The 23,788-nt window shown below is 32.9% G+C and overlaps 4 protein-coding genes across 4 annotated transcripts in view; 3 read left to right on the forward strand and 1 right to left on the reverse strand.

Moving 5' to 3' along the window:
• LOC125815297 (protein LEAD-SENSITIVE 1-like) overlaps positions 1–23,788 on the reverse strand; it is a 162,696-nt gene that overhangs the window by 86,878 nt on the left and 52,030 nt on the right. The gene's annotated exons all lie outside the window — the stretch shown is intronic.
• Positions 11,442–15,010, forward strand: LOC125815296 (uncharacterized). The gene is made up of 4 exons (XM_049494738.1): positions 11,442–11,777; positions 11,885–12,148; positions 12,772–12,931; positions 14,526–15,010. Exons 1-4 carry the CDS (start codon positions 11,550–11,552, stop codon positions 14,702–14,704), a joined length of 831 nt encoding a protein of 276 aa, XP_049350695.1. The 5' UTR covers positions 11,442–11,549; the 3' UTR covers positions 14,705–15,010.
• LOC125815294 (classical arabinogalactan protein 9-like) lies at positions 15,635–16,979 on the forward strand. Its single transcript, XM_049494736.1, has one exon. The coding sequence runs from the start codon at positions 16,089–16,091 to the stop codon at positions 16,953–16,955; it is 867 nt and encodes a 288-aa protein (XP_049350693.1). The 5' UTR covers positions 15,635–16,088; the 3' UTR covers positions 16,956–16,979.
• Positions 20,473–21,951, forward strand: LOC125815299 (protein TILLER ANGLE CONTROL 1-like). Its single transcript, XM_049494741.1, has 5 exons — positions 20,473–20,573; positions 20,714–20,750; positions 20,843–21,372; positions 21,469–21,619; positions 21,719–21,951. Exons 1-5 carry the CDS (start codon positions 20,568–20,570, stop codon positions 21,730–21,732), a joined length of 738 nt encoding a protein of 245 aa, XP_049350698.1. The 5' UTR covers positions 20,473–20,567; the 3' UTR covers positions 21,733–21,951.

A 23,788-nucleotide genomic window follows, 5' to 3' on the forward strand; every position in this document is an offset into this window, starting at 1 on the left:
CATTCAATACATTAGAAATTAATTGGATATAACTGTAAATGGAAAATGAATCACGATTTAAGGAAAATAAATGTTTGCAATACCATAATAATTAAGGAGAGAGTAAGATATTATTTTAATATCCTAATTCGGAACTTTTAATCTACTACTCAATTAAAAATAAAATGCATTTAATAACATGAAAAAGTTATTAGTTTAATATTTTTTCTCATTGTACTAATTCAATTCAATCAAACTTAATTTTAAAGATAAAATAACAGCTTCATTTTAATTGTTGTCAATATATTTCAAAAAATTATCGTGAAAAGGCTTTTCTTGCACCTTATTTTAATTTTCATATACTATTATTATTTTTTCTGTCATTTTTCAATGAATTTTTATTTCGATTTAAAATTTAATGTTTATTCTTAAAACTCTGATGGTACAAATTAAGGTGGAGTAGAATATAATAAATGATGATTCTTCTACTAAATAAGAAGATATAACGAAATTGAAAGGGTGAAGGTTTTTTTTTAAAAATGGATAGGAAATTCTATTAAGGTATCATTACGTCATTATTCAATATATTTTTAATATAAATTTCATTTGTTGATGCATTTGTTTAGTACTCCCTCTGTCCCTAATTACTTGTTTACTTTTCCTTTTATAGTTGTCTCTAATTACTTGTCCATTTTGACAAATCAAGAAAGAATATTTTTTTACCTATTATACCCTCAATTAAATGACTAATTACTTTGAAAATTGCAGAACTTTTCATCTACTTCATAATTAATAGGGATAATATGATAAACTCACTATGTCATTAATTGATTTCTTAATAAATGTGTAAATTTAAAAGTGGACAAGTAATTAGCGACAGAATGAGTATTACAGTCTTATTTGACATTATGAGATATTTCTTAGACATTTAAGGAGAATGGTAGACCGAAATATATATTATATATTAAAGGATGAACTTCATGCAATGGAAGAATTTGTTATTAGCAAATATATTTTAACTTATTTGATAAAAAATATATTCTTCCTCATTTAATAGATGTAAAATTTGTGAAGCTTTATTTTTTTTCACAATCTTCATATTATTAAGACAAATAATAATATTACGATTAAACAACAAAGTAAATATAAAATTAATCAAAAATATTTAATTTAAATGATCGCGCGAAGTGCGGGCAAGTTCTCTAATTTAAAACAAAAAAGTAAAATTTAAATGGGTCTACTATAGAATTCCTAGAAATCCAACTTGAAAAATTATGTTAAAAGTGGAAAATAAAAAGTGAAATAAATTTAATTGAGAGTTATCCTTCGTCTGTCCCATTTTATGTGAGACTTTTTATTTCTCGAAAATCAAATAGTTTAAGTTTAACCATAAATTTGCGTATGATATCTTCATTTTTTAATTTTTTTTTGGAGAAATTAGATAAATAGTAATCTTAGCTTCTAAGAAATGTGACATCATCATTTACATATCCAACTTTTATATATATAATATAAAAGAGTTAAAAAAGAAAAAATAAGTGATTTAAGAAAATTATATAAATAATATTAATGATGAGATGAAGATTAAGAAAAAATGTCAAATAAATTAGTAGTATTGATGATGATAAAAGTTAAATAAATCATTTTTTCTATTATTTAAATTTTTAACATAAAATTTCCAATGTTTTAAAATTAAAAATAAATGTTAAAAATAAAAATAAAAATGGAGGCAATAATTATTTTATTAAAGAAAAATATGTGTAGAAAAAGTAGAAGTAGATGAAGTTACTTTGGTTCATCTTTTTGGTGGGTCTCAATGTACAATTTCTATAGCTTTTAGTCCAACTCTTTAGTGCAATATTGGTCCTTCAAACTCTCATTTCTAAATAAGAGTAAAGTAAAATAAAATATAAAAGAGTTAAAAAAGAAAAAATAAGTGATTTAAGAAAATTATATAAATAACATTAATGATAAGATGAAGATTAAGAAAAAACGTCAAATAAATTAGTAGTATTGATGATGATAAAAGTTAAATAAATCATTTTTTCTATTATTTAAATTTTTAACATAAAATTTCCAATCTTTTAAAATTAAAAATAAATGTTAAAAATAAAAATAAAAATCGAGGCAATAATTATTTTAAAGAAAAATATAACCAAAATTGTCAGACAATTAATTCTTCATGTGGGTTGTTGTATATGTAGAAAGACACGTGTACAATTAATGAGGCACAATTAATTTTATAGTACAATTTGAAATGCTTTGTGTACAACATGGTAGTGCCGTGTTCGTGCTTTAAAGTGTCAACTCTAATAAGGAGCCAAATGAGTAATAATAATAATTCTAATAAGGATTAATGAGTAATAATAATAATTGCAATGTTAGTCCTTCTAAGTAATGAGTAATAATAATAATTGCAATGTTAGTCATTGGTGTTAGTCCTACTATTAATGTACAATTCTTTTTGCACATTGTACAACTAATTAATGCAGTCAAAAGTTAATGTACAAAATTGTATGCATGTTGTACAAGAGTATTAATGCAGTGTTGGTCCTTCCAAGTCTCACTTCTAAATAAGAGTAAAGTAAAGTAATATAATATAATATAATTATATATATGACCTTTTCATTTCAGTTCTGTTCTTTTTAAGTTTTTTTTCCCCTCCCATTATTTCATGGCATTCATGCTGTAAAAACAGCATTTTATAACCAGAAATTGCTAATCCGACGGAAATTTCTGATGAAAGGGCGAGTTGGTAACGTTGATTTCGACGAATTTTCGTAATATTACTATTAATTCCCTTATTAGGTTACCTGCCCTTTTCGATTTTCTGTTTAGCAATTCTTATACTATTTGGGATTATTGGATCACCAAAATTGGACTTGTTCACTAAGATGATTTTGTCCGCACGATCGATGACCATGTGTTAGATTTTTCTTGCTACAAAACATGGCTTTAAGTTTCTCTTTTCTAATAAAAAAATTAAAATTATAGAAAACATCAACTAGGTAACTTACTCAATATTATGTATATATAATTGTTTCATAGTCCTCTTATATTTTTATATTTACTTTGTTATGCGATGTGATGTAGAAAAAAGTGGCAATCTTAATTATCTTACCCTTCCTTTATTTTCAGTATACTCCTAAAATGTATATTTTAATAAGAAAAGGAAAAAAGAAACAAACAAAAAAAGGTGAAAAGAATAAGAAGTAGACCAGATCTCACAGCCAGGGTGGCTAACTGGAAAAACATAATTATCGGCAAAATTAAGAAGAAAAAAAAAATTCCACTTGATTGTTTTGCACGTACGTATAATAAATAGATAGTATATATTTATATTATATAATAATATAATATGTGTAGGATGGTATATTTTGAGGATGGAAATCGCAAGCAATGCACAAAAGTTTGTGTAGCATACGTTTGATGAATCTTCTACTGGTATCCATCCACTGCACATGTGTGTATGTCTTTTTGTATAATTCATTACACACCACATGACTAATGTACATGCCAAGGTGTATTGCTTTTATTTTTTTAAAAAATTATTTGGAAAATTATTGAAACACCCTTAAATTCGAAACATAGAGAAGACATGTATATGACCTCTTCATTAGCAAAAATAAAATTGTTCAACGTTTGTTTTAAGGTTAAGTTTTCACTGTTTGATTTGTTTCTCTAGAAATGTTCAAATTATTACTTTAGTAAGGGATTTTTTTCATTGAAATATATCATTTCATATTGAGATCATGTAAAGAGAAGTTTCATGAAATACTTCAAAAGGAAAATTGTATAAAATAACAAATTATTAATTCAAATTAAATGTTATAATCATAGTTTGATTTAATTGTAACCCGTAGCAAACTGTTGTCATTTGCCTCTCTCTCTGAAATTCTCGCTCGCCACTTTCCTTTTTTCTCATGGACAGTCTCTCCGTCGCCTCTCTCACTTTTATACAAACATAAATGTATAAAATGTGTTTGTGTTTGTATAAAGTGAGAGAAAACTGTATATATACATATCTTTTCGTTCGCCTCTCTCCCCAATGAATCTCGCTCGCCACTTTTCCAGATCTCACTCGCCACTCTCACTTTATACAAACACAAATGTATAAATTGCGTTTGTGTTTGTATAAAGCGAGAGAAAATACAAATATAAATACATATATTTTCATCCTACACACTTATAATTATACAAATACTGATCTTCCCCGGCCCAATTTTCTTTTATCTCTCTCTCTTTCTCGCTTTATACAAACACAAATTATACAATTGATTCTTTTGTATATGTATACCGAAACAAATTATACAATTGATTCTTTTATATATATATACCGAAATATACATATTAATAGCCATAGCAAACATAAAGTTTGCACTTTGTTATGGAGAGCAATTATACAAACTATAGCTATAACATACAAATATGATTTTTACATTTGCTAAACCTAAAATTTATTCATACTTAAAAGATAGAGAAACACGGGCCTGCTAAATTAGTTGGGCCAATGAGCATGTGCCCATATTGTTATCGAATATTGATTCATGGGCTAATGACTAATGAACATGATTGTCAGATTGAGCATAAAAATGAAGGGAATTGAATATCTTAAGTCATTAAAATTTGAATTCATTTTAGGGTAAATTTGGTTGTTAAATGGTATGTTTGATTATTGAAATTTGAAGCACAAATTACTGATTTTGGAAAACTTTATCCACGTGAACTCCATGCCAGAAAATGTCTGACGTTCAGCCAAATATATTCCCTAATGTCATGTCAAAATATCTTAGATTCATAAAATTTAACAATAAATATTGTGATCCTCAATCAGTATGTTGATGAAACTTTGTGATGATTGGAATCTTAGACCAAAATGATAATTATATTAGTACCTTTCTGATTACATTTCATACGGAAAGAATTTCCATATAGCTATAAAACGCAATTATCAAAACTATAGATATATAGACTTATTATGTTTGCTATTTCTGAAATTTTTTCTGATATATGAAGTTCGACCTTTGGGAACCCATCAAAATCAAAATGGTGGGTTGGCCTAGCCCAATTAATCAAATCCCAAGGTGTATCAACACCTCTCTATTTTTTTTTTTATCAATTTCTAGGAGTTTTCATTTTTTTTTTTTTTTTTTTATGATTTGAATTCACACATCTATAAATTGAAGGCGAAGAGTTTAACTATTTAAGCAACCCTTTCTTGTCCACAAAATTTGGTAATCAATGTGCAGTAGTATTACATGACTTTTTTAATGTTTAATTGACTGATTATTTTGATATTTTTTTTACTACTCTCTAGTTGCTCTCACTCTTTTTATTGAAGAAGGCATTACATAGTTAGTTACAGTACAGTTTAGTTAGGGTCATTTTGTAAATAACAAAAGTTAGAGGACTAGCTAGTAAGGAGTTAGTTAGATTAGTTACAACAATATTTTCTCATTGTATAAATGTACAGAGTTTCCAAGTTTGTGCTAATTAATTCAGTTCATGAAAAGTAAATACATTTGAGTTCTTTCTCTCTGCATCTGAGAACATTCTAGAGTTACAGGAACTGTTCCTCAAGTTATCTTCATCAATATAGCTAACATGGTATCAGAGCCTATGCTCTAAACACGAATTGCTTAATCAATTCACTGAGTAGGATCATGTGGCAACCATCGACAATGAGTTGCCAGAGAAGTTGAGCCACAATCATTCACTCTTTCTGCACAATATTAACAATTCAGGAGTTCTGCTCAATTCAATTCAATTGACTGGAGCTGATAATTTCTCTGTATGGAGTCGAGCAATGAGAATTGCTATAATTGGTCGTAATAAGCTTGGATTCATTGATGGTTCCTGCAAAAAGGACTCTTATGGTTCAAATCTGGAGAATCTATGGGAACGCTGCAATGCAATCGTCTTGTCATGGATCATGAATTGTGTTTCGAAGGAATTACTTGGAGGCATTGTACTCTACGAATGTTGCTGTTGTATGGAAGGATCTGGCAGAACGATATGACAAATTGACGAATTTCACATTTTTCAGTTGTACAAAGAGATTGCAACTGTCTGTTAAGGTACTAGCTCGATCGTAGCTTATTTCTTTAAATTGCGTGAACTATGGGTAGAGTATGATAGTATAGCTTGTATTCCTCGCTGCGATTGTGTCAATTTGAGAGAGTTTGTAATGTTTATGAACAATCAAAAGTTGCTTCAATTTCTTATGGGGCTTAATGACTCTTATGAACAAATGAGAGGACAGATTCTAATGATGGTACCTTTGCCTTCCATAAATAAAACCTACTCACTGTTGATTGAGAGAGAGAGCCAGCGTATCATCTCTCAAACATCTAGTAGTTCTAGTTCGTCAGAGCTAAGTGCAATGTTTACAACTGGTAACAATTCAGTCCCTGCGACTAAGCCTAAGTCTTACACTAGCTCTAGCTATGATCCAAATGTTTTTTGTGACTATTGTAAAAGAACATGACATACTCAAGGTGTGTGTTATAAACTACATGAATGTCCTCTGATTATGAAAGAAAAAAGAAAGGTTCTAATAACTCCTATGGGAGAGGAATGAATCCTAATGAGAGAAGACCATATCCAAATGCTCACAATGTGATTGGTGATGTTGATATAGACTATGGCAGCAATATGAATCAGAGATCACAGGATTATGGCAAAGGTTTTAGACAAACTGATCATACTGATTATCACAGAGGTATGACTATGTTACATCAACAATATAATCAAATATTAAACATGCTTGGTCAGTCTAATATATAAGGTGGCACTGAGGCAACCCCAACTTCACACTCTGCCAACTTAGCTCAGGACAATCACTCTTCAGCAGGTAATGCAACTGCTCTCTCAGCTAATTCTACACACACTGGTTGGATTGTAGACTCTGGTGCAACCAATCATATGACCCCTCACTTAGCTATGCTTGATCAGAAAACTCCAAATTCCTATTGATAAACATAGGAGGGTACAATTACCTAATGGTGATACTATCATCATCACACATACATGCTCATGTAATTTGACTTCCAACGACATTATCAAAAATATTCTTATTATTCCTAATTTTAAATTCAACCTACTCTTAGTATCACAAATTACTAAAGACTTACATTGTGCAGTGTGTTTCTTTCCTGATTTTGCTATTATTCAGGACCTCTACAGTAGGTCGGTGAAGGTGATTGGTAGAGAAAATGCTGGTCTCTATCTTATTTTTGCTCACAACTTTCACTCAGACAAAACCACCAAATGTTACTCTTCCTCAGCTCATGGTGCTGATCATGCAACTGAAGCTAAAATTCTGTTGTGGCATCAAAAGCTAGGTCACACTTCTTCCAGTGTGCTTTCACATGCTCTGGATCTTCCTACTAGTCAGTTTTCCAAGGAAATTCATAACTGTCTTGTTTGCCCTCTAGCTAAACAACATAGATTACATTTTCCACATAGTACTTTTATGTCTTCATGTCCTTTTCATTTGCTTCATATAGATGTTTGGGGTCCCTTTAATACTCATACATATGATAGTAATAGATTCTTTGTTACCATTGTTGATGATTGTACTCAAATGTTGTGGTTGTTTCTAATAAAAGTGAAAAGTGATATTTGTGTTGTCTTGAAAAACTTTTTCACCTTAGTTAGAACTTAGTTTAATGTTGTCATTAAAACCATTCGAACTGATAATGGCTCTGAGTTTGTCAACTCTGAATGTCAAAGATTATGTACAAGTTTGGGCATTGTTCATCAAAGAACATGTATTCATACTCCTCAACAAAATAGGATTGCTGAAAGGAAGCATAAACATTTACTTGAAGTGGCTAGGGCAGTCAGATTTCAAGGCCACATTCCACTAAAGTTTTGGGGATATTGTATTCTTTCTGTTGTTTATATCATCAACATGTTGCCTACACTTGTGCTACATGACAGATCCCCTTATGAAGTTTTTCACAACATCAAACCATCTCTTCATCATATGAGAGTTCTGGGATGTTTTTCTAAGAATATGCATATTCATGACAAGTTTCAGCCTAGGAGTGCGATTGCCATTCATATGGGTTATAGTGAACATACTAAAAGATATATTCTCTACAACATCACTGCGAGAGTGTTCTTTCTCAGCAGAGATGTGTTGTTTAAAGAGTTTATGTTTCCATTTGCTGCACCTTTCACTACTGTCTGGCATCTGTTCCCTGCAGCTACTACATCATTTGATGAATCTCATCATGATATTGTTGAACCAGTTGTTCCATCAGCCTCTCATGTAGATGTACCTGAGGTTGTGCCTGTGGTTTCTGATGTGAGAAGGTCTCAGAGAACTACCAAAGCCCCTTAATGGTTACAAGACTATGTAACATCTGCTAATCTCAGTTCTAGCAAAGCCCTATGTTCCACTGATAAATATATTGGTTATGATCACTTGTCCTCCTCGTATTAGGCCTTTCTTTCTTCCTTTGGTTCTGAGGTTGAACCTGGTACTTTTGAAGAGACTTCTAAGAATCCTAGGTAGGTTGAAGCTATGCAGGCAAATCTCAGCTTTAGAGGCACATCACACCTGGGAGGTTCCCTTTGCCTCCTCTAAAGAAGGTTATAGGCTGCAAATGGATATTTAAAATCAAGTATCAAGCCTCTGGCCAGGTTGAAAGGTTCAAGGCTAGACTTGTCGCAAAGGGTTTTAATCAAAAGGAGGGCCTGAATTACAAGGAAACCTTCTCTCCTGTTGTCAAAATGGTGACAATTAGTAGTGTGTTGGCTCTTGCAGCTGCTGAACATTGGCATATCCATCAGATGGATGTATCCAATGCTTTCCTTCATGGTGACTTGTTTGATGAGGTGTTTATGACCCTTCCTCAAGGCTTTCTACTTCCTAAGGGATTTATTGTGCAGGGGGAGAAACCAGTGTGTATGCTCACTAAATCCCTATATGGATTGAAACAAGCTCATAGACAATGGAATGTGAAACTCACAGATGCACTTATCAGACTTGGCTTTGTTTAAAGTCATTTGGATTACTCATTGTTTATAAAAAGGGAAGACACTTTTATGGTTATAATTCTGGTATATGTGGATGATCTGATGGTTACATGCAATGATCTCCGTCTCATTTAACATACCAAAAGAATATTACAGGATACCTTCAAAATGAAGGATTTAGGAGATCTCAGATATTTCCTTGGTATTGAGTTTGCTAGATCACAAAAAGGGATTGTGATGCATCAGAGAAAATACACTCTTGAAATCATATCTGAAGTTGGTCTTGGTGCTGCTAAACCAACTTCTACTCCTCTTGATCCATATGTACAGTCAACTACCAAGGAGTATGATGAACAAAATGGGATAAACAAGGAAGATAAACTACTTGAAGATCCATCAGTTTACAGGAGATTAGTTGCGAAACTGTTATATCTAAATGTCACTCGACCTGACATTACATTTGCTACACAGACACTAAGTCAATTTCTACATCAACCTAAGCAGTCTCATCTCAATGTTGCTCTTAAAGTAGTCAAATACATCAAAGGTGAAGCAGGGCTTGGTGTGTTGTTATCCAGCAAGAACAACAAACAACTAAAAGTCTACTGTGATTCAGATTGTACGGATGCTTACACACAAGAAGAACAGTTACAAGATTTATGGTAAAGCTGGAAGAGTCCCTCATATCATGGAAATCCAAGAAACAAGGAACAATATCGCGAAGCTCAGCTGAAGCTGAGTACATGAGTATGGCAAGTGCAGTAGCTGAAGTGGTCTGGATAGTGAAGCTATTCAAGGAACTAGGAGCTGAAGTTTTAACTCCAGTTACCATCTATAGTGATAGCAAGTCTGCAATTCAAATTGCTGTCAATCCAGTGCTACATGAAAGAACTAAACATATAGAACTGGACTGTCATTTCATAAGAGAGAAATTTCAAAATGGCCTAGTTCTAACTGAGTATTTGAACACCAAGGAACAAGAGGCTGACATTCTCACAAAGGGACTGGGCAAGTGTCAGCACGAGTATTTGATGTCCAAGTTTGGAGTACTGAACTTGTTTATACCTACAAACTTGAGGGGGAGTATTGAAGAAGGCATTACATAGTTAGTTATAATACAGTTTAGTTAGGATCATTTTGTAAATAACAGAAGTTAGAGGACTAGCTAGTAAGGAGTTAGTTAGATTAGTTACAACAATATTTTCTCATTGTATAAGTGTACAGAGCTTCCAAGTTTGTGCTAATTAATTCAGTTCATGAAAAGTAAATACATTTGAGTTCTTTCTCTCTGCATCTGAGAACATTCTAGAGTTACAGGAACTGTTCTTCAAGTTATCTTCATCAAGATAGCTAACATTTTTTTGCTTTTTTGATGACTCGAACTCATAATCTTCGGATTGAAAATACCGAGGATGCTTACCATCCGAACAACTCCCTCTCATCTTTTGACAAATATAATTTTTAGTTTCCAGTAATTTCTACTCAAGACTTGACCATTTTAACGTGTTAGTGGGACATTACTCGAAGTTTCATACGCAAGAAAGAAGAAAAAAAATTATGGGCCACAAGAATTATAGTACGAATTTCTGTGTTTGGTTTGATATGAAAATATGTGGCATATAGCGAACGTGGAATGTTAAACAGTAAAAAATAATTAATTATAACTTAGATATATAAGTGTATTTCAAAAAGCAAATAATACTTCTATTTTTTGAGTTAGAAATATCACCTGCATGTAACCATATGAAGCTTATCCAATAATAATAGCTAGCATGATAGTATGATTATTGGCAACACTAAAATGTAATGAAATATAATTTTTTTATTGTATGCGTATAATTTTGTTTATCCCAACTTGGTCTTTTCTCCTACATTTTTTTAATGTAAGATGATACGGATTTTCTTGTATTTAGATTGTCGGAAATATTACAATATTTTAATATTTCGTATTTAAAATTTTCTCCATGATTCGAGAACGAAAGTAAAAAGGTTTGTTTATCAAAATTGTGATTACAATTTCCTCAAACATAGAATAATTTCGCCCTCCTTGAAAAATGTTTGATCTTCAATAACATCGAGTCACACTGCTAGTTGATCTTGAGAAAAAATATCCTTTAAACTCTTCAACTTTGAGAAAGACATGGTTTGAGAAAAATAAATATTATGATTTTTTGATCTCTTGCTAAATAACCAAGAGTCTATGAAATATACATCGTTTTTATAGGTATAAATTCAAAGTTTTAGAATGAGATAACCTCTAATGAACCTTAAAATTTAAAGAACATGAGGACTAGTAGTATAGAAACTCATCTTAATTTGAAAACTACTAATGATTGACGATAATGTTATGAAAATATTTAACAAAATAACTTAACCTAAAATAAGTAAGAGCATATTTTTTTCTTATTTATAAAAGTAAATACCCCTTATAAGAATTTGTAAATAGGGTACAAAATCAATTCTTTGGAAAGGTGCGGACAAAAAAATTCCTTATCTTTTTCTCCTCCTGTCAATCACATTATCGTTTTCTTGAAGTTCCTCCTTCCTAAACGTGTCAGACAAAATCAATCTTTGCACAGACCATGGCTGCCACACTTAGCCTTCTCAAACTTCCAATCTTGCCCTCAAAACCCAAATTCAAGATTTCAATTCCCAGCTGCAAACATTCTCCAGTTACTCTTCTACCACAACAATGTCATCAAGATTCTTACAACCCACAAAAGTTGCTCCTTCATGACACCATTGAACAGCTCAAATCAGCTTCTCTTCCTCTTACTGCACTCACATTTCCTTTCTTTCTTGATGCCCAGGCATGTTTTTTCGTTTTTATTGAGAAAGTTTTGATCTTTTTGTAATTTTACTCGTCATATTGATGATTTTGAATCTTGTGGTTTTGTGAAATTTGATGGAATTACAGGATGCATTTGCAGCAGGTGGAGAATTTGGGATTTTTGAAGGGAGGAGTTTTGCTCTGATTCATCCCATTGTTATGAGTGGTTTGTTTGTTTACACTTTATATGCTGGTTATCTTGGATGGCAATGGAGGAGAGTTAGGACTATACAAAATGAGATTAATGAGCTCAAGAAGGAAGTTAAACCTGTCACTGTGACTCCTGAGGGCACCCCTGTTGAAAACCCCAAGCCATCCCCTGTTGAAGCTAAAATTCAGCAACTCACTGAGGTCCATTCTTTTTTTGTATCAGTTTAATTTTGTTCTTTATACCCTTTAAGAATGTATTTAGAGGATCTAGAGGGGTCCTAGGTTGTTCACCCAACCCCCCTTGGCAAAAAATTATACTGTAATATATAAGGCAAGTTTTTACATTTTTATGTATATATACAGAATTTGAATACCCTAATTACAAGACTAGAGGTTGACTTAGTGGTTTAAGGAGTTCACTTTTCATCTTGAGATTCCAAGTTCAAATACTAGGCACTAGGTTTTCCGAACTCTCTTAGTGAAAATCCTAGATCCGGCACTTCACTGCAGTGGGGGAACTATGTGTATTTTTGAGGAAGAAAACATTATTGATCCTTTGTAGCCGAGCTATTGCAAAGTTTACAACACATTTTGTGGATCTGTGTCATCTAATATGACTAACTGGTAGTAATTCTTTGGTAGTTCTGGCTTTTTGCGATCTTAATGATCTATCGTGTTGATGGACTTTATAGTTTTAATCTTGTATTCCCTTTTGGTTGAGCTCCTAATGAAATGACTTGCAGATGTACTACTAAAACTGGTGGTCATGCTTTATCCACTTTCCGAGTTCTGAATGTTTTATGTCGCCTCTTTTGAACTTTCAGGAGCGGAAGGAGTTAATCAAAGGTTCATTCAGGGATAGACACTTCAATGCAGGTTCAATATTGCTTGGTTTTGGGGTGTCTGAGGCAATTTTCGGAGGTTTGAATACCTGGCTTAGGACAGGAAAGTTATTTCCAGGGCCTCATTTGTTTGCAGGGGCAGGTAATGTTCACATCTCCTATCAATACATGTATCTACATTAATATAAATGTGTCATATGTTTCATCCTATTTTGGTGTTTTTTCCCCTTATTTGTGAGTACTAAATGATTGTATCATCTTTAATTTATGTGACAAGAAAGGTAGTAAAGACTTTCAAAATAGGACATTGTATAAATATCTTTGTTGTACTTAAAACTCAATGTGTTATATTTTTCTCTCAACTTGTAGTTCTAAGTTACTCCAAACTAGTAACAACTAGGGGAAACAGTTCTATAAATAAGAATCTTAGCTTCTGCGTGTATGTGGAATCCTATACTTGTATTCAGCTATAGTATAACAATTTTTTTTTATTGTCACCCCTATGATTTTCGACTTAAATGCTACCTCACAGATTAGAAGTTGGTTGAGACTTGAGAGCTTGCTTACGGTTTTGAGGACTATCCATAACTGCCTTACTAGTCCCATGCCTCTGCATGCATGTTCCTCCTATGGTTGATAAACTTTGTCCATATTACTTCCATTCACAGCAAATATAGTTTTAGGCCATAGTTTGCCTTCATTAATCTAAACATAGTACTATTTCGAGATTTTAAGCAACTTTTTCATAATAATCATTACTCCATCTAGTATCATTTTAAGAACTGTAAATATTTTTGGTAATACCTTAAATAAAATCATGTATGGTTATACTTTAATAGAATCATATGGTCCACATAATTTTTTTTTGCCTTTTTTTCCTTCTATATTTAATAGTTATGAGCAGCAGTCCTTGACTGTAAATAGGAAAAGATGTAGAGGTGCATGCCACACTCATGAGCGACTGAAAAGTTGACAAAGTAGCGAGTCAAATGAGAGGCTAGAGTCAAAGATACACGGAATAAAACACAAAGAAGGGAAAAAAGAAAAAAAACAATACAAAAGCAACACGGAAGCAGAACTATTTGTTCTTGAAACGTTATTTGCCTTTTAATTGAGACAGAACAAATATGCCATGATCATACTTTCATTCCACTTCTAGTTCCTATGTTAATAGGTGTGGGACTAATTCTTTTTCCAATGGCAACAAAAAAATTTCGCTGTATGTGGGCTTTTCCGAGTGTTCTATTGTTGATCATAGTCATACATTTTTCTTGGAGAAGTATTGAATAAAGCAGCAATATGGTCAAGACAGTGTTAGCAACAATCTCTTAATAGGAGAACTTTGTAATTGCTGCCTAAACGTGTTTTTTAATTAGAAGTGGGAGCAATAGATCTACAATCAGTGGAAATTCGGAGTTTTACTCCTGCCAAATTAAAATATTATTATAGAAGACTTTAAGCTCCGAATAGTTCCTGTTTACAGAGTTCCTTGTATTTACAGATGACTATTTTAAATATATAATATTCTCCATATGTTATCAGTGAGTTTGATGAAGTAACTCATTTGTTTTTTGAGGTGATCGGGTCCTGCATTTCTGAGTACAAGGCTTAAAGCATGTACACTTGTTTATAGTTCTTACAAGCTCCAAGGGTATAAAATGCTGTAGAACATAATGTTGGTGTGAACTTGCAACCTTATCTACATGACTTGATTTATTTTAACTTTCATGGAACAGGGATTACAGTTCTATGGGCAGCAGCAGCAGCTCTTGTACCAGCAATGCAAAAGGGGAACGAAACAGCTAGGAGTCTGCACATAGCTTTGAATGCATTAAACGTTATCCTATTTGTTTGGCAAATCCCCACTGGAATTGACATTGTCTTCAAAGTATTCGAATTTACCAACTGGCCTTGAATTGGCTCGAAGTTTGAAGGTCGAGTTGTCTGCATTCTTGCGTGTGAACATTCACAATAGAAGAGATCCTACTTAGTGTGGCAAAGTTGTTGTACACCAGATGTAATGACCCTTTCAAGGAATTGTCTAGAAACAAAGAAAAAAAGAAAAAGGATGGATGTCAAAACTAGTTGTGTAAGTATTGTTATATCAATCAAAATCTACTATGCCTCAATTCACAATCAGTTGGGGTTTACTATATTAAATCTTTTGTATCCATTCAGTTCTGTTCTGGTATTAGAGTTCTTTGTAACAATCCTTTGAATTCATATTCCTTAATTTGTTTAAGCTAAAATACTTCATGGGATCAAAGTGCCAGGAAGATAATAATACACAAAATGTAAGAATGGATGGTTGAAAAGAACTTACTATTCTACAACTTAGATGGAAGTACTAAGAAATCAATCAAGATACACAAAAAGTAGGAAAGGACTAATGAAAAGAAGTTGATTTATCTTAGAACCCTGTTGAAGCCTCTTGAAAGAGGGAGACAGCATCATATTTCAAGCAAGCAAAGTCAAGACAAAGACAGTTGAAGTGAATTACACCCCATATCAAAATACCCCTTTTTGTTCACTTCAAATTCAAGAATCTTTATTGAAGTCCGAAATACAGTAGCCTGTTATTCGTTATTGTTCGTTGATTTTCCACTTTTTGCTTTTGATGTCTGTGTTCTTGTAACAAAAATGAATTTTGAGGCAAGGATAAGCAATGGGAAGAGGACTCTCCAATTAAAAGGACCATATATATGCTGTCTATGTATCATAGATAGTTTGATCAGAGTCTGCATGATCAACAGTACTGTACAATTGTAGAAGCCGCAATTCAAACATTTTACTTCATATACACACAATATCTAAGACAGATTCTGCAGGGAATATGAGCATTTCACTCTCATCCCCTGTCTGTTTCGCAAACGGCTTGTTCTAGACTCAAAACTGTTAAAAATTCTGTTACCCCACCAGCAGGGTTGTTTCTGCTGTAAGTTGTTATTAGTTGTCACCGAGTCTTTGAGAAGCCAATCAAAGTGAAAACTTCATTCCACTCACAAAAAAGTATGTGATGTATTCTTGAGGAATGCAGACAACAAAGATTTTATACCAAACCCTGTAAATGAACCAGATGCTTTTCTTACTTCTTTTTCATCTTTTTATTTGTTAGTTTAGGTAACTTTTTGTCCCCGTTTTCCACGGTGAATTCATCAAGAATCCTTAGTCATAGACATGTATAAATTTATGTGTGTGCATCAAAGAATTGAATAACCAACTCATTGAAGTTACCTAAATTCGAGTTTAATTTAATTAGTCCAGTGGGGGTTCTCTATTGTGTGGTGTGTTCCTAAAGAATGTCCAACCAACAAAGACCATTTTCATGGTTCCGTTTGGCTCCTTTTGGTCGCCAAATGCAACCAACTCCACCACCAACCCCTCGGCCAACTGCATTTCGATCTCCTGCTCCACGACCATATAGGCCTCCTTCCCCTCAGCCTCGACCACCTGCTGTCACATCTGCTCCTCCAATTCGAGCATCGTTCCCTGGCATTATTACTGCACCAAAATCTCCAACACCATCTACTGCCCCTGTCTCTCCAGCCAAATCAATACTTTCTTCATCACCTACATCTCCCGCATTTCTCCCAATTGCTTCCTCTTCCTTCAGCTTAAAAAGCCCTGAAACCAAGACCCCAAAACCAACAGCTAAAACTGCAGCACCTCCACCTCCTTCCCCTGCTCCTACTACTTCAAGAATTGTCAAGCCTTGGAACGAATCTCCACCAAAATTACACCCCGAAACAAAGCCTCTGTTTCGTCAACCCGGGAAAGAAACCGCTGGAAATTCTAAGATGAATGAGAAATCTGCTATGGATAGTAGTACTAAATTTGAAAAATTACCAAGGAGGTTGGTAACACTAATTGGCGAAAACAAAGGGGCAATAATGCTATTGAAACCAAATTCCACCAAGAAATCTTATACTACTACTAATGTGTTTGGAGGTAAGTCCCAAACTGTTGGCAAGAAAGAAGAAGGCAATACTGTTGAAGGAGATCAAAAGAAGAAGAAAGAAGATCAAAGTGACATGAATTCAATGGACATGGAAGAATCTACTATGTTCATTAACAGTAATGTACAAGGAGTGAACAACTCGATTTTAGACGAATCCAGTTTCACTGACCATGATCCTGGTTTCCATATCTTCTTCTCGACGGATTAAAATCCTCTGCTTTGCTAATTATAGATACAATGTGATTCTTGGTGAAACGCAAGCATATGAAGTTGAGGTAACAATAATATTCTATATACTGTATGATGTTTGAGAAGTTTTTCCAATTGATAATAAACAAATTAAAATGAGGAGGGCGTGGATTCTGGATTCTCCATGTTTGAGTTGTAGTCCACCTTTCGATGTAATATGTTATCGGCATTAATTTATGAAGTTCCTTTCAAGTTGTCCTGTTTTACAAATATTTGTGTTACAAACTCTTTTTATTTCTGTAATGTGAATCGGGATAACATAAATAAATAAAAAATATAATGACGGAAACCAAGCTAAATAGCTGATGATCGGCCCTGATGACATAACTAGCTAGTTACGATTTTAATTTTAGCTAAGATCGATATTCGTGTTACATTTAAGATATGATAGCAAACACATGTCATGCATCTTTGGAGGCGGATAAATTTTTACCTCTTCCAGTGAAATAAAACATGTCGGAATTCTTCAAAACGTTCCATACGGAATTGATCTACAGAGTTGGGCATTGGAAGGACATCTGCAACATTGCTTCATTTTAGTACAGCAATTTACGAAAGATTATAAACTGTATTTGACTATTTATTTTCAACATGTTATTTACTTGCTACCTTCTTTTTATTTGGAATATTGGCTTTCAAGTAAACTAATTGTGTACATAGCCTGATTGCACATTTAAGAAAAATTATAACGTAATTAAGTATAGGGTGACACCTATGCCCCTTGTGCAATTAAGTGACAGTAACGTAACGCGGTAACGGTGCCTGGACTATTTTAACGTTTTATGTGACAGTGATTCTATTGAGAAAGACGTGAGATATAAAATCCTTCAAAAATCTACTAAAGTCTTAAAAAGAATAAAGATATTTTTGCCTCTAAGTCGCTATTTGATTATTATGAGCATAAAGATATTTTTGATTATTCACTTATCCTCAATTTGGGATCAATTGCTTTAGGGCCCCACCAACAACCAGCCAATATTATTCTAGTAGTTTCTTGGCCTTTGATTTTGATTACTATATGTACTGCGACTAGTTAGCATAATATTTTGTTATAGTTTTTGTTTTGTTGCTATCGGTTGTTTTTATTATTACCGACTGTTTTTTGTAATTGGGTTATTTTGTTTTGGGACCTCTTTGGACTATTTTTCCTTAAGCCGACTGTCTATAGGAAACAATTTTTCTACTCTAGGTATATACACTCTGCTCTCTTCGAAACTCACTTTGTGGGACTACAGTGTGTATGTTGTAATGCACAACAGTCAAGTATTAGTATTGCGACTTTAGATAGTCTTGGGGAACTACTTCGTTATGCCATGGATGATGGATTCTCAATTCAGTTTGTGAAAGAGTCATAAACTGATGAAGCACTTGCTATAATAAGAATGACACTTGAACGTGCAATCAAGAAGGATTGGAACAATGCCAAGATTGAATCAAATGAAAAAAAGAAGTGTTATTCATATAATTAAATAAAAAACATAAAATTACTACCTAAAAAAAGTCTAAGCAAACTAGCACATAATTTAATTATTAACTGATTTTGCAATTACTTCGTTGAAGAACATATCTAGGGTAGCACCTGTACGCAGAAGTACTATAATATCTATCTTTTGTCGAAAAAGAAACGAAAAAAAAATAAAAATAAAAATGAGAGGACCAAAATAAGAGAAGACCCACGTCTAGAGGAACAAATGCAAATGCAAATGTACATGTTGAATGAAAGGCCATAATTCTTGTATACAGAGAATCCAAAGCAAAATTCTTACTCCTCATCATATATAACAGACTGGCAGATGAGAAGAAGGTGCAATAAGACATGCCACAACCCGTCAAAATTACAGCCTCTCCACAAAGCTTGATCATCTAGCTATCGTACGCTACGATGTGCTTGCTTAATTATCATAATATATCCATTGCAAGTTATGTCCCTCTGCATTTTATTCTGTTTCTTAGACAGTCACTTAACTAATATTATTATTATCTCCAAAAGTCTCATTTCTTCTAGATTTCAATACATTTTTTCAACAAAAAAAACTGAATTTATGAGATAATAAATAGTTGAGTGACCATAAGAGAAATCAACTCTACGCTATCGGATATAACTAGTCCATTACGTGTATAACAGTAATTGTTTGATAGAAGTACTGTTTTAAAATTTAATCTTAAATATCTGGATTCATAGTATATATATATGGTTTTTAGTTATCCTAGGTGCATGATCTTTTGTATTATTTAGGTGCTTTTATAGTGTCAATGTGGATATTGGTTCGATTCTAGTGTTTCGGTGTGAAAGTACTTGATAGGTGTAAGACTATGATATCAATATTAAGCCCCTTTTGTAATAATATTGTGCAAGAGTGGAGTTTTTCTAGGAGGTGAACTTAATGTTCATCTTCATCTTCCATATCTTTTGTATCGTATGATATTATTAAGGGTCCGCCTAGTATTCCGACATAAAGAAAAAGAAAAAGGTAGCAAAGTAAAGATTCCAAAATCGAAGTCTCTTAATTATTGCAATAATGCAAAAGGTAGCAGCTTGGCGATTTGTTAGTTCAAGGAAAATAATTGATGAAAAATTAGAATTTTAGTAATAATAATTGGTAGCTTTATTGTGTGTATGAATTACTATTTCTTTCGAAATATCAAGGTAAAGTGCAACAATTATTTGCATCATTGCTTTTTTTTATGAAACAAGGACTTGACCAAATGCATGCACTACTAGATGATTGTCATCATGTCATGGTATTCTTGGATTAGTAGTAGCTTCTGCCCATTGCTTAACTCATATAGTGGTCGGGTTTAACATGTGAAAATACCTTACAATTGAAGCCAAATGACATGACAAGTGAATCAATTTGTGGGATGTTCTCTCTTATTTGCCATTTGCTTCTACTTTTGAAGGTTCAAGTTGATTGATGACATTAATTATGAGCTCTCTTTCGTGCAATGACACATACCAATAAGATGGGTAGATGGCGTATCAGAATTTTAAAAAGATAGGCGCACAATCATGAAGAAGTGGATTAGGATTTATATTTGACGGGTTTTACCTTTAGGTTCTTAATATGAACTTACTATAGTACTTTTGATCATATATGTTCAAGAAAAATTTGTCGCACCTCATGACCTCTTGATTCAAACTCTTGAACCACGTAAATCAACCTAAAGCTAAAAGACGTTGAACAAAGTCAATTAAAAGGGATCATAATCAATATTAACATTCTCTATGACACGAAATCAAGACTTGATCTCATCCATTTCGCCACAAACGTATATTTATTTGGTACTTGTGGGCTGCATCGAAGAAGTCATAGAGATTATAGAGATGGAATAGTTTTTTTCTACAGAAACATGCAATATAATCTTACAAACAAAGGTCCCTCTATTTAGCCTTATACACTTGTCAAGTAGTTCAACCTTGTACCTAATTGGTCCCCCTTAATTCCCCCACCCTTCACAGCGCCACTTTATTATTTATCTGCCCATTAAGAGTCCACTCCAGTACTGCTTAACGTGTCACATAATATTTCAACTTCAATCAATTTCCCATAGCCAACTTCCCAAACAACAAATGAAGGTATACAATTTAATTTAATCATCTGTAGCTCACCAGTGTTTTCTTTTTCTTGTTAATTTCTCCCGCCCAAAAGTGTATTTATTGTCTTCCAAATTGTTGTGACAAAGCTCTAAACTCTTTTCTTCTTTTTTTGTTTGTAGATCTTCAGTTGGGTTCATCGTAAACTTAATCCGAAAGGTGAAGCTATCGATCCTCCTTTTCTGGCTAATTAATTAGTATTTTTTTAAAATTAAAATATGTTTGTTGAAGATTTTACTATATTATGGCAGATGGATTGTTTTGTGGGAATGTGAAAACAGATGAGGTGATAATTAGCAATGATGAGTACTCTATGTTGGGGGGCTGGAAAGAAGGAATTCTTACAATCGGCACATTTGGATTCGATCCAATTAAAGATCAGTTAAGTAGTACTGTTCTAAATGACGAATATGAAGTATCTGAGATAATTGCAGTTAGTGATCCTGAAGAACATAACGCGTTGATGTCTGCAAATATTAATAAAGGACCTGAGGAGTCACCAATTATGGCAAATGTGATCACGAACAACAATCCTCTTGCTGCTGCTGCTGCTGAGTCAAACAGGGATATTAAGAAGGAAAGGATCACACTAGCAGATTTATTCTCAGCTGATCTTTCTGATGATGATGATGATAAGGAGAAAGTTCAGCTTCCGGATTTGTACGATGACGTTACTAATATTAATAAGAAATCTTCGAAATTACCTCAAGTGAAAAATGGTGTTTCTTTTGCTAAGAAGATTATTCCTCGAGTTAAACAGGATTCTCGTCGCATACAAAAAGTGAGCTAACAACTTAATTATGAATCACTTAATTAACATGTTTTTTCAATTGATTATAAACGTAATGATTTGATTGATTTGCTTGTGTGTACGTAGTTGATGACGAGGGCATTGAAAAGGAAGATTCATCCAGACATGGAAGGAAAAAATCAAAAGAACAGTCAGGCGATAGCAGCAGCAGCAGCCAGTACTATGCTCGAGCTTTTCCCTATCACCTCCAAATCTATTTCACTTCGCAAAATTCTAGGTGCTCATTACATTGTTTCAATTTATTTGTCTGACCTTTTTTGACAACATTTTAATTCTGCGTTGATATTTATTTTTCTTTCATTGCATGCATTTGCAGAAATCCCTGCCTAAGCTGTTCTGTTGCAGTGTACTGGATTCTAATTGCTTGGAAATGAGAGGCAATGTTTATCCTTATAATAATGTTTGTGCAAGTTGTAGTAATTGTTAATTTCTCATGTGGTGACCATATATTCGTTATGTCATATGTTGCCAAAAGCTAGACCCTGTGAATTCTACATGTAAAGTGGCTTTTGGTCTTCGATCGTTGTAACAAGACTCTATTTCAATTTATGCGAATCTATTACTACACCTTATTTGACAGCATGGAGTTTAAAATAGATATTTATATATTTGTGTAGTTATAATTGAGCCTCTTGAAACTAACTTTAGAAGATTTGAAATTTATTGATCCTTGTAACAATTATATAATCTTAAGTTAATATATAATAACGGAGTTGACAATCAACTATATTAATTCTTCATACATATATATACATGATACCCCACTTCGTACGTGCATAACATTGCGATGCAGTTATGCATGTGTAATGTCAAAGCACCACTTACATACACCAAAATAGAATGACATATTCTTAATTATCCCATGTGTAATGTCAATTGTTGTCAGCTTGCAAATAGGTCTATATGGCGAACATATTTCTTCTTGTCACAGGGAGTACTCGTTATCTCATTCTGTAACAAACCCAATTCTCAGCAAAAACTCATAGATGCATTCCAATTACACAATAAGGATACAATAGAAATTATTGTAATTAATAATAGTTACACGACTCAAACGACTTAATTAAAAGATAGAAAAAAACTAGAAAGAGATGAGAAACCAGATCCTTAGAGAGGGGACGAGGGAATATAGACTCTTCATAACAATTTTGCATAAACCATTCTTTCTCATCCATCGTCCTTTTAACCAGTTGTTAATTGGGTCTGGATCCCAAATCAACCTTTGAGAAGGCCTTTCAATTTTGTTGCTTCTTGTCGGCCCAATAACTAATTGCATGGCATCCGTGTAGATGGTATTGACATAGGTTCATAACACATTCCCTTTAGTCAATCCTTAGCGTAATTTACAAGTAGTAGGAGTATTATTTTTAGTGTTATTAATTGGAATCCATCAACTAAGGATCGATTCAGTCATTTAGCTTAGTTCCCATGCTATTTTCTTTGTTTTTTTGGTCGAACAGGGAACTATTACAGATATAATTACTGGCAGGGCGTGCGGATGCGCTACAAATATTGTTTTGAGGGAAATCAACGTCACTATTACAATTACCCGAAATTGATACTCCCTCCGTTTCTTTTTAGTTGTCATATATAGTTTTCTTTTTTGAGAGTCGGACGATATGAACTTTGACTAACATTTTAAGATATTTTTTATCATCATATTGATATGGGGAAAAATGCAATTTGTAGTTACTTTTCATATAATTTATGAATATCTAAATTTATATTTTAAAATATGGAATTAATGAAATCTAATTTAGATTTGAAACTTAGTCAAACTGACTCTCAAAAAATGCAACATAACAACTAAAAGAGAGCGGATGGAATATTAAATTCAAGAGTTCGTAAATTTTCTAGTAATAGAGAGTGAAAAGTGAGTGGAAAAATTGCAGAATCATAAAATATTGTTACATTATTGTAAACATAAAAATTTTACCCAATTTAAGTCTGGCCTCCACAAGGCAAGTCTAATGATTGTTAGAGTTTTTGGAGGTTACTTTATCTTAAGTTCTAGCTCATGTCTATATAAAGTAATTGTAAATTCATATGATGTTGCGTGATAATTTGAGCCAAAAGAACCTGGGCTTTTGATCTCTATACAACTTTTGTTAATTCAATTAACTAAAACGTTTAGTGTACTTCATACTTCATAAAAAATCACTTCAAACCATTCATCAAAACTACAGAAATGGTGTGTCCAATTTTCATGTTTAAAATTAATAAACATATTTTTTCAGAAAAACTATTTGATCATATATCTAGTACTAGTAATGGATCCATATTATTGTCATATTGGCTCAAGACATATACCATATATGTAAGGCAATTCGGACAATTATAGAATTCAATCTCATCTTCTCACAAATTTTGATTAAACTTATACTTA

The sequence above is a fragment of the Solanum verrucosum genome, unplaced genomic scaffold, assembly GCF_900185275.1.
Source record: "Solanum verrucosum unplaced genomic scaffold, falcon-dt-bn FXZP01000261.1, whole genome shotgun sequence".
NCBI lineage: Eukaryota > Viridiplantae > Streptophyta > Magnoliopsida > Solanales > Solanaceae > Solanum > Solanum verrucosum.